Consider the following 11,521-nt stretch of genomic DNA (forward strand, 5'->3'; position numbering starts at 1 on the left):
CGAAAAACGTGGAGCTGGCTTTTGAAGAGCCGCGGCCTCCGCGACTGGTTCTCATCATTGTGACAATAAAAGTCAAGGCGCTGAAACAAAGCAACGCTTCATGAAAAGAAAGGGAGGGGGAATTTGGGGGTGGGGGATGGAAGGGGGGGGGGGGGGGGGGGGCTGGGCCTGTGCTGAATTATCTTCCTTCCTGATGCGAGAGGCTTGAAAAAAAATGAAAATTTGCTACGAATTCAGATGTCATTCATTGAATCCGGCAAAACGGGCCACTTCACGAAGTCCCTCAGGGAAAACGTGCATTATCGCAAAGGCGTGTACCCCGCTTCTCTCGCCAAATGTCGTCTTAGGTTAACCCAAGACTCTAAATTGTTCAGAGGTGCGAATGCTTGTCTACATGTGCCCTGCGATTGGCCGACAACCAGTCCGGGGTGCATCCCGCTTCTGTCGCCGAAAGTCAGCTTAATTCAAAACTCCGAATGTGAGCACGAATGGCAGCTTTTCTTTATGTGCCCTGCGATTGGCCGGCGACCGCTTGGACTTGAGGCACTTGCTTGTTCGCGTGGAAGACAGGAAGCAGGAGTCATGTGACCTGTGCGTGGCGCTGTCATCCAAGTTTAAGAACACGCTTGTTTATGTATATATATATATATATATATATATATATATATATATTTACAGACACGTGTGTACATTTTCTACAAGTTCCGCTAGGATTGTTGGGGTGTCACATGTCGGTGCCCGAGGACACCTGGGACAGGCGAGGGTCCGAGTCGATCTCGAAGCGGTAGTGGTATCCCTCCCACACGTCCCTGCAGGCGTCGCGCATGTCGTACACGCGCCTCTTGATGCCCTTGCGGTTCAGGTAGAGCACCAAGAGGAAGACCAAGCCCACCAGGCCCAGCACCAAGCCCAGGAACACGTAGGAGGTCTGCAGGGCCAGTTCGGCGCCAGCGCCCCTCCGGCGGCACCCCAGGCTGCCGGAGGCGCCCACCACCGAGAGCAGGGAGGAGTTCCTCAGGGCGGCGGGGAAGGCGCAAACCAGCCGCTCCGGGTCCCGGACGCGTCCCCGGGAACGGTTGAGCCAGCGGACGAAAGGTTCGATACCGCACGCGCACGTGAACGGGTTCTCCCCCAGGAGGATCTTGGCCTCGGGGAGCGAGTCCAGCTCGCGCAGGCCCTCCTCGGGCACGTTCTTCAGCGAGTTGAGCGTCAAATCCAGCTCCCGGAGATCCTCCAAACCGGCCAGGGTGGCGTTGTGCACGGCCACCAGGGAGTTGTTGGCCAGCAGCAGGCGCCGAAGCGCGCCCAGGTGGGAGAAGATACGTGGCGGCAGGTAGATGAGGCCGTTGTGCGACAGGTCCAGGCCGCGCAGCGACGTCAGACCGCTCCAGCGCAGCGCCGTGGCCAAGTCCCGCACGGCCGAGTCGTTGTAGAGGGCGCGGCTCAGGTTGAGCTCGCGCAGGGATTGGTTGGCCACCGTGAAGGCCTCCGGGTGGACCACCGCCAGCTGGTTGGAGCTCAGGTCCAGGGAACGAAGACTCGGCAGGCCGGCGAAGGCGTGAGAATTCACCTCGGAAATCCTGGAGGACAGATGGAGATTTTTCTTGAGTTCGTCACGAATCGCTGCGCTGCCTTGAAATACGAGTGGCCTGATTTGAATTGAGAGCAAAAATTTGAGATACAAGCGCCGTGTGGTGGCGGTGAACTTCACAACAAGCAGCAGTTTGGCAGAATGTGACCAAATCTTCAAAACAGAAGCTTCAAGGTGTTTAATGCCCGTCCCAGTTGAAGTTTACTGTCGAACGAAACATTTAACAAAAACAATTACACCTTGTGCGTAATAAACAACAGCTTGACTTTGCCTTTATGTCCACTAACTTAATGCTAACACATAGACGGGCTAACGAAACTAGCCTAGAAGTCACCGGAGTTACAACCCTTCAAGCAACGGATACATGTAGACGGACAACATAACAATTCATCGTTTAATCTAAAACTAATAGATTATCAAATGAATTGACAACTATTAAGCTACTCGATGACTCGAGTAGTTGTGAAAGTCTTCTTCATTTGTCTGCGTGACCGTAGTATACTGCCACCTGGTGACCAAGTCGCACACACTGAAAGGCACCAATATTTTTAGAGGATACAATATGTATGGTCCTTGGATGTTTGTTTTGTTTTTTTTCATTCCGTATTTTGCTGCTTTTGATTTCTATTGTCTCCAACATAGCAAAAGAGATTTCAGACTATTTAAAAATTGGAATAAAAATACAACAATTCTTTTCATTTAATAATTAAACTGACTCTTAAAAATATCTTTAAATGTTTTCATTTAATATCAAAGAGTTAATACATAAACAACATGCAAGAATGATTTTGGTGAAATAAAAAAAAATATTCAAAAGGTAAACAAGGCAAAGCCCAAACTTCAAAGATGGAAAACTACAAAATACATAAATGATTAAAAACATGGACAATAACACGTTCTCATTTTTGTTCCTTTAAAAAAGTATCAACCTTCACATTTAAATAGAAATATGTATATTTATTTTATATTAAACACTATTCAAAAATCTTAACAATAAGAAAATAAATGATGTCAAAAATAACAGTAAGCAATTACTATTCAAAATATTTTTCAAAACTGTTTGCTTCAATGTCTAAACATATATACTTATTAATATTTGTTATTTCATAACAAAACAAAACATCTAGACACCGCAGATCTTGTAAAAGTGAAAAAAATAGAAGCAACATTTTGTTCTTACTTAAAAACAAAATGCATCAATCCTAACAGTAATATATATATATATATATATATATGAACAATATTTAGAAACGTCAATAGAACAATCATGTCCCCCCCCAAAAAAAAAAAAATTCACGTAATAATTCGATACCATTTTCTAGGGAATTGTATTTGCTTTTTCCTTGATGGACGGACGGACGGACGGACGGATGAGGTTATACCTGTTGTTGCTGAGGGAGAGGTTGGTGACGTTTTCCAGGCCTTTGAAGGACTCCGGGCCGACGCGCACGATCCGGTTGCCGGTGATGAAGAGGTTCCGGGCGTATCCGGGGATCCCGAGCGGGACGCTGCGGAGGTCCTTGGCCACGCACTTCACCGTGTGCGCCGCCTCGGAGCACTCGCAGCCCGTCGGGCAGGAGAACGACGGCGGTGCGTAAACGGAGCCCAGCGGCAGCAGCAGGAGGAGCAGCAGACGACAGTGGCTCAAGTCCGGCATGTTTGCCAGGAAAGAGGAGGATGGAGAAGAACGACGAGAAGAAGTGGAGAAGGTTCAGCTCCGAATGCGCATCTCCACCGGCCGCGCGCCTCGAGTGCGGAGCTGCCGGGCACTTCCATGCGAACACCGGCAGCCACGAGTGGGGGGGTGGCGGGGGGTCGCGGACGAAGGGTGTGCGTGTGTGTGTGTGTGTGCGGCGGGGGTCCTTTGCGAGAGAAAAGAAAGAGGGCGTCGCTTCTTTGCAAACAAATCAAGTTAGAAAAGAAGAAGAAGAAAGAAAAAAAGAGAGCATCGCGCACGCAGCGTAGGGGGAGGGGCTTGAAGTTCGGGGGCTCGGGGGCCCGGGGGGTCGGGGGGTCGGCCTCCCTCACACGAGGAGGGGCAGACTCTTCATTTTCACTTTCAACTGATGCTTTTCTTACTCTCGTCTTGAAATGTATCACACTAGTTTGAATTAGTTTACATTTCAATTTTCTATTGTTTTTTTTTTTTTTTAAGACCTTGCTATGGCGACCCAAATGGGACAATCCAAAAATCGCAACAATAACTTTGGATCAGATCCGGATTGTGCAATCTCCTCAAATGCGGATTACCTTGAAACGGATGCGATCCGGTCAGGATTCAACTCCGCCGGATGACCAGTCTGCATGCAACCCAGACTCATTTCTTAAACTTGACAAATTTGCAATCTGGATCTGATCAGTACAAAAGTGAAAACTATCAAGTATATCTATTTTTTTTTATACTGAAAAAAAAAAAAAAGAAATGTGGCCTTTTTGTCCAAGGTCGTAGTTTCTCCGCCCGCATCAACCGCTAATCTCCCTTTTGCCACTGGGCCGCTTTGTGATGCGGATTTCAACTGCATCGCGGCGACTTTTGGCTCCGACACTCACGACGGATGTTGGTCGCGTACCCACCCAGGTGGTCAGCGGCGCTGCCGTGGGGGGGTTGGGGACCGGGACTTGCGAGGGGCCCTCCTTTCATGTGCACAATAATGGCCCCTGAGTGAGACTTGGGGAGTCCGGGTTTAAGTATCAAAGTTTGTGAGTGGAGGAGATATCTTGTCATTAATGTGTATTCGGACTATTTATAACAATTTTAAGAAAGAGATGTAGTAAATCAGCAACAAACATGAGGGAAAAACACTTTTTACAACAATGATAAACATCTTTATTAGTTTATACATGTTCACAAATACATTCTTGTCCAGACAGTACCTGGCAGGGGTTTTTCTGCATGGAGCTAGTCTACGGTTCCGCTCTCGAGATCAGAGAGTTTGGAAGGCTGCGGACGGGCCTAAGCGTATATTGATAGCGCCCCCCCCCCCCACCACCGACCGCCAGCTTTTGTCAGCGGACCACAGGTCTTCGCATTCCACAACCCGCCGGCTCCTGGTTACCGCAAGGCACCGCAACGGTGGGGAAACTGTAAAAAAAAAAAAAAAAAACGCTTTAAAATGATTGAACTGTCGCGGCAATATCCTGCCTGCCCTAAGAGGGTCTTGAAACTATCAATTTGAACGAAATATGCTCTTAATTGGCAAAAAAAAAAAAAAAAAAACCTTTGAAGAATCATGTGCAAGTCAGGTCAGAGCCAGAGTTAAAGCTACTAAATATGTCAAAGCTGACCCGGATTTCAAAATTGCGAGCATTTCTAAGCAAAATCTTACTAAATAAGTGAATGCATTTTTTTTTTTTTTTTTTTTTTGGGATGTGAAATCAGAATTTGCAGCTTACTAGACCTCATTTCAGTCCGCATGAAAGGATTCATTTCATATATATATATATATATATATATATTTTTTTTTTTTTAAATTTTTTTTAATTTGCCTTTTTGCAACATTTGTGCTCCCAAAGACGAATGACTGCGGTGAATGAAGAAGATGAGAAGAGCAGATTAGCCAGAAATAAGTGGACACCTCAGTTAGCCGTTAGCAAGTGTCACACTCGTTGGAAACGATGAGTCAGACCGAGCACAAGTGTGGATTCTGGTTAGCCGCATTTAGCACTTTTGCGACTGGTGTTATGCATTTGAGTCCATCTGTAGGAAATGTTCGCGTGAAGTGACAATTACTGCTACGTTAGCGTATCACGCTAGTTGGCTGGCTAGTTATTGGGATTGACTAACTTTTTGTGAACAAAGGACTTAACAGTTTGTATCATTTCGTTGCGTTCGAAGCATTTGAGCATGTCTATTTGGGCTGTTTAACAATGAGTGAATGTGTATACTATTACGTTGGCTTATCACGCTAGCTAGCTAGCTAGCAGAATTGACCAACTTTTTGTGAAGAAATGACTGAGCTTGGATTTCTGGCATTTGAGCCTGTTCATTTGGGCTACTTAACAAGGAGAAGATGTCGACTGCTACGTTAGCTGCTAGTTTTAGCGCTGGGTTACGCTCGGAGCACTGTCAAGCGGCGTAGACGATGCGCGGCGACTTTGAAGTAGAGGTGGAAAAACAGCAGGAGGGACACTTGTCAGGTTGGTGTGGGTGTTGGGGGGGGTTGAGGAGGGTTCGGGTTATTCAGCGTGAAAACCTGAGCCATCCTGGCTACCTGCTACTTCGGAAGAGAGGGGGGGCTTAAGGAGCTATGTGATTGGGAACAATGGGGAGATTTGGATGTGTTCGCCATGGCAACTGAGGTGGAGTGGCGGCCGTTGTGTGGAATTAAAGAGGCAAAAATAACACTGGAAACGCAAAGGCTGTCAAAAAAACAACACTCAAGTTGAACTTGAATGACTGCTCTCATAACGTTAATTTCCTCAAATAGAGCCTAAATTAATGGCGGGGTCTACTCGACCTTAAATAACCGCCTCGCCTAAAATAAATGTTTTTGGCGTGCGTGTCATTATTAGATGGCTGCAGTTACTTTTTCCTAGGATAGCTGATGTGTTTCGAGGCGATTACAATGACACCGCAGACCACAACAGACGTGGCATCTGTAAAGAGGACGTTTAAGGTCAGGGATCAAAGAGAAAGGGCCACGCAGAGGATTTCAGACCCACAAAATAATACGCCACCTGTAGGGGCATCTGTAAAGCTGCCATTACCATTAGGAGATCAAAGAGAAAGTGCCACGCGAAGCATTTCAGAACAAAAGCTGCTTATTGATTTGTAAAAGAAAGGCTTCCCCACCCATTATTTTTCAGGTGGTGTCATTTACTAGGGCATCTTGACACCGCTGCACATCGCGGTTGTTACTAGGGCACTTGCAGAGCAGACGTGGCATCTGTGAAGCTGCCATTCAGGCTTGGCGTTCGACGAGAAAATGCCGTGCGGAGCAATTCGAGCCAATAAGACGGAATAGCGCCCCACTCTTCGCAGCGCGTTGATCGTTTGCACTCAACGCTGCAATAACTAAGCAATATTTGTTTTGCATTTACAGTACACTGTACAAGCAAGTCCGAATTTAGAGTTTATTATTGTTGTATGCTGTGTTTGTATGTTACTGCTCCGTGTGTGTTAAAGTAGCACTTGTTTGAAGGTTTATAATTACCGTAACATCTACGCTAACCTTTTATTTCTGTTAGCCCATCTATGGCATTTTACATTATATGTGAGCATTAAGTGTAGACTTTCATGAAGACGAAATTATACAGTATGGTTTGGTTGAACACTTTGGTGTTTAAATAATGTGTAATTCTCTTCTTTCTCTTATTTTAAAGAACCATGAGAGCAAGAGAGTCTTCTTTTCATTTCCTCAAAGTGATGTTATTCAATAGTTGACCATTTATTGGCAGTGAGAGTGTGAGAACAGGCACTAGGGAAAACTTCAAGTGTGTTTTAATAAGGTTATATCGCTGATTTGTACTCATCGTGGGTGGGTCTGGAACATAACCACCGTGGTAAATGGGGGCTCACTGAAAAATATTTGTCCACGGTTTCTCGCTTTTGGCACTGAACGTTTTTTTGTTTGTTTTGTTTGTTTGTTTAACTGAGAGCAGTCAGCACTGACTCGCACTTAACGGAATGACAACATTCACCCTGAGGCAGAGATGACGGTTTAAAATACGAACAAAAAAATTGATTAAAAAGATGCAAGTACTGAATTATGATCATTCAGACATGTTTCCCCACTGAGAGATGTGGATTACTATTATTATTGTATATTGTGTTTGTGTGGTGCGTGGCAGTGATGGTGATTTGTGCGACATTCATTCCAGCCCCGCGTCTCTTACAGGTTTTTTCAGTCTTTTTGACGGGGGAGGGGGAGACCTCGCGTTGTTCCCCAACATTCCCTGGGGGCGGTCACCGGAGGTTGATGGCGAGCACCACCGTCACGATGACGCCCAGCAGCATGAGGAAGGGCAGCCACGTCTTCAGGAACCCGGCGCAGCTAGAAACCAATCAATCCAAGACATTATCAATACATCACTGGACACTTCGTTAGGTGCCCCTAATAGGCTGCATGAAGTTGGCTTTAACTCATATTGACTTATAAAATAATCTTTAATAACTCCCAAAAAGTTTTAATGGCACACGCAAAGCACAAACGACAGACTTTCCCCGTGTGGCGTTGCGGCAACTTCATGCGCCGCCCTCAACTCCCCGCGATACCTGACGTGCTTTCCGTGCAGGAGAACCAGGAGGCAGAGCTTGACCATGTTCCACGACGCGCTGTTGTCGTAGCGCATCAGGTTGAGAGCCATGGCCACGTGCGAGTGGCAGTTGTCGCAACACAGGTTGTGCTTAAAAGAACACACATGCACAAATTGTTACGTGGGCATACCGCCCACTTCTTTCTTTAATAATAGGGGCCCTCCGAGCATTTACATCGTTGTCTTCTTTTGTATTTATTTCATTTAATTATTGGTTAAATGATTTATTGTAAACAATGAAAGACAACTATGAGTCAAATAAATATTTTACATAAAATTTTTTTTGATAACAGGTAATTTATTTCTTTAAATCAAAGACAAAAATAGAGCAAAACAAAAAAAATAACACTTATCCTTAAATATTTATCATAAATATTACAATAAAATATATTAGTAAAATAAAAAAGGTCACATGTATTCATCAATCTATTGTATTAAATAACTGGTTAATTTATTCATAAATTAAAAAAAACATTTACATACAAATTCATTTTTTAATTTTATAAATTTTGGTTAATGAATCATCATTAATTATAAATAATATAATTAGAATTAATTTGTATTACTATTCAGATATCCTTTTTTTTTTAATTATTTTTTGATTTTTTTTTACATCATTTGGCCCATATGTCTGTTTTAAAAATTCAATATGGCCCTTGAGCACAAAGGTTAGCCCCTGGTCTTAACAGGGTGGGAAGCAACCTACCATCCTGTGCTTGTACTCCTCCGAAGCGTCGTGCACGGCCATGTCCCAGGCGCTCAAGCCACCGGCGTAAACTTTGCTCACGTCCAGCATCCAGTACCTCCGATGAGAAACGACAATGTAGTGTGGAAGGCGAGTTAAGCCTGATTTATAGAAGGAAAAACATGGGATTTACTCACTTGGTTGGTTTCCCGAAAGCCATGTTGTCCTCCTGCACGACAAAGGAAAAACTTACTTAAGCGGTGTACACACGTATCAATAATCAGGCCGATTTTGAACCCGATTCCCCGCTTCGATCAAAGGCCTGGATTAAATGTGTTTGGGCCGTTCCTATGAGGTTTTATTTGTTTTGGTTGTTTTTGAGATTCAAACCCGAAATCTCTGAACTGTGAGGCAAACACGTAAACGGCCAGTCCACTGTGCTGCACATTTGAAATACATTCACAATGTAATTAAATAACTTACGGAGACAAAATAGGGTCCGGCAAAGTCGCGGATGACTCCGGAGGAAGTGCAGATGCCCATGTGCCCAATAAATGGAAACAACCATCTGGCAAAACAATGAAAATAGTCACATAATTGAATTAATTATGCCATAATAATTGTGTAGTGTAGTATTTATTGTTTATTAATATAATTTGATAGTATGAAAAAAAAAAGCTACTGGGCTAATACTCACATAAAAGGGACAGACTTATATTTTAATTACTCACAAAAAGTTTGGGTATTAGACTTTTGGGTTACATTTTAGGACGAACTTAAAATTCCCTATAACCATTAAAGGTTAACTTAATTTGATCTTCTCAAAACTTTTAATGCAATATCACAGTTTCCCAGTTATTAAACATTGCACACTTATTTCAACGGTTGGAACGTGTAATACAAATTCCTTTATCAATGTTTTTATTCAATACATTTTGTTATTATGACGTCAACAACAAGGTAGTTTGACAGCTAGCTTACTAAGCTAATAAAGCCGTCACTTCGCGTAGCGCCACATCCGGGTATTTTTGCCCAAAAGAAGTCGAGAACCACAACGCAGAGCTAGCTAGCTTAACTCACGACAACACGGGGATGGGCGTCCACACGATACAGTGCGGGAAGCGAGCAGCCAGCGGGTTAATATTCTCCGACGCTATGTGATAGTTCTTCATGTTTTCTTTCTTCTCGGCCAAATCTGCCATCGTCAGCTAAGGGGGGGAAATCAACTTCCCCAGAATCCACACGTCCCGCCTACGACTCCGTCAAGTCCCACAAACGCAAGGGGGAGACGCTTCCGTTTATAGTTCACAATAAAACATTCAAACGTGTTTGTCGTTAGCGTAAACGCAATATTCGTATGAAAACATAGATTATATTTGGATATAGTACTCACGTAGTAACAAATACCGGCCATGACGTGGCGCTAAAGTATCGTTTCAGTTTGTTTTTTTGGGTGATCTATCTTATTTTGAAATAAATCCGCTTTCGGCTCGAACAAGATACGACGTTCCGAGGTTACGAACGGTGCAGCTAATTTTTTTGAGCAACGAGAATACGTCGCCGTTCACTTATTTAGGAATATTGGGCATCGGGTGAAATTTCAGGATGAACCTAAAATGCACCTTTTGAGGTTAACTTGATTTGAACGTCTCTAAACCTTTGAATCCACATGTTCGTGTCCATGTCTGTCAGAGACTGGAGGAGTCACAGAAAGGCACATAAATGGACATCCTTGGAAATCTGTTATCAATACATGGCCCATATTACAGCATTTTATTTGAACGGCTATACCATGCTCAAAACAAATAAAACCTTAAGCGAACGGCCCAAACACATTTTAATGCACACTAGTCGTCACTCTGCCAGTTTTGTTGTTGATGTTGTTTTTTTGTCTTGAGTTTAGAGCAAAAAAAAAATTGTTACAGTGCAGATGGGGACAGAAAACTTCCCAACAATCGGCACAACAGACGGGGTAACGGAACTAGCATCGCTACTGCGGTAGTTATAAACCTATATTTGAACAAAAACCAAAGCAACACATGCTAACAGAGCATACAACAATTACTCACGGGTATATATTCTTTATCCTCTGTGAAGAACGACTAATATTACTGCAGTTTCGTTCCGACGGTAGTCTGTGTTTCATCATTAGATCTACTTGTAGTACGTCCGTACGTATTATACGACGCCCTGGTGGCCAAGGCGTGCACACCAGAAGGAGCGACGCAGTGAATTAAAGCATGAAATCATGATGCACAAAGCATTTGATTATTTACATTCTATGTCTTTAAAAAAAAGAGCAATACTATAGAGTACTATTTTTCTTATTAAAAAAAAAAACATCATTTTTGGTGTGTTTTATTGGAGGTTGGAACAGATTGATGGCATTTCCATTCATTTCAATGGGAAAAGATGATTTGCGATACAATTGCACTGAGTTACAAGTGTGGTCACTGAACGAAATAAACTTGTAAATCAAGGCAACACTAACATTTCTTCACATTTTTGCCCACCAAATAAAATACACCAAGAGAAGCTAATAATTTTTAGGGAGCATTGCCTCACTTTGGGCAATTTCAAGCACAACACAAGCGGATATGATCTACATTTTGTCCCACAAATACACTATCTCACTTGGCGTGGCCATAAAGTTGCAAGTGAAGCGTTATCTGCAAACAAAAGGCCAACCCAAGCCCCCACCCCCATGGGCCTTCTGCGCTCAATCCCGGCTCCCATTAGAGGTGACAGGCCATATATTGTACAAGGAAAGCCAAAACAAAGAGCTCAGCAAAAAAAAAAAAAAAAAAAAAAAAAATGAGGAGGAAGCTATTAATAAGAGAAGTCACACCGGTGGAGGGAGAGCGCTGGGAATTGTCCCGGCGAAATGCCACCTCCATATGATGGGAGTGCAGCCAATTAGAGGCCGGAGATGCTCCGGACTTGTCGTCCTTTTCCCGTGCAGTCAAAGGGAAATGTCAGCTGTCTGCTTG

The 11,521-nt window shown here is 43.8% G+C and overlaps 2 protein-coding genes across 3 annotated transcripts; both read right to left on the reverse strand.

The window, feature by feature from the left end:
• Positions 1 to 160: 160 nt before the first annotated feature.
• tpbga (trophoblast glycoprotein a) lies at positions 161 to 3,539 on the reverse strand. Of its 2 annotated transcripts, none has more exons than XM_061760708.1 (2): positions 2,974 to 3,539; positions 161 to 1,580 (listed from the first exon to the last, which is right to left on the reverse strand). In XM_061760708.1, the coding sequence occupies exons 1-2, from the start codon at positions 3,246 to 3,248 to the stop codon at positions 725 to 727; spliced, it is 1,131 nt and encodes a 376-aa protein (XP_061616692.1). In that variant the 5' UTR covers positions 3,249 to 3,539; the 3' UTR covers positions 161 to 724. The 2 variants fall into 2 exon arrangements, with proteins under 2 accessions (XP_061616692.1, XP_061616691.1); XM_061760707.1 differs by having other exon boundaries at positions 161 to 1,649.
• An 855-nt stretch (positions 3,540 to 4,394) lies between these two features.
• tmem222b (transmembrane protein 222b) lies at positions 4,395 to 9,802 on the reverse strand. Its single transcript, XM_061760781.1, has 7 exons — positions 9,612 to 9,802; positions 9,015 to 9,099; positions 8,729 to 8,760; positions 8,553 to 8,649; positions 7,806 to 7,936; positions 7,427 to 7,584; positions 4,395 to 4,673 (listed from the first exon to the last, which is right to left on the reverse strand). Exons 1-6 carry the CDS (start codon positions 9,731 to 9,733, stop codon positions 7,497 to 7,499), a joined length of 555 nt encoding a protein of 184 aa, XP_061616765.1. The 5' UTR covers positions 9,734 to 9,802; the 3' UTR covers positions 4,395 to 4,673; positions 7,427 to 7,496.
• Between the last annotated feature and the right edge of the window lie 1,719 nt (positions 9,803 to 11,521).

Source organism: Phyllopteryx taeniolatus, chromosome 21 (genome assembly GCF_024500385.1).
Source record: "Phyllopteryx taeniolatus isolate TA_2022b chromosome 21, UOR_Ptae_1.2, whole genome shotgun sequence".
Lineage (NCBI taxonomy): Eukaryota > Metazoa > Chordata > Actinopteri > Syngnathiformes > Syngnathidae > Phyllopteryx > Phyllopteryx taeniolatus.

Coding starts and splice junctions, on each gene's coding strand:
- tmem222b (XM_061760781.1), bottom strand. CDS start 9,733: ATGGCAGATTTGGCCGAGAAGAAAGAAAACATGAAGAACTATCACATA. Junction 9,100..9,611: donor ACGCCCATCCCCGTGTTGTC/GTGAGTTAAGCT, acceptor TTGTTTTGCCAG/ATGGTTGTTTCCATTTATTG. Junction 7,585..7,805: donor CTGCACGGAAAGCACGTCAG/GTATCGCGGGGA, acceptor ATTGGTTTCTAG/CTGCGCCGGGTTCCTGAAGA.
- tpbga (XM_061760707.1), bottom strand. CDS start 3,248: ATGCCGGACTTGAGCCACTGTCGTCTGCTGCTCCTCCTGCTGCTGCCG. Junction 1,650..2,973: donor CTCTCCCTCAGCAACAACAG/GTATAACCTCAT, acceptor AATTCAAATCAG/GCCACTCGTATTTCAAGGCA.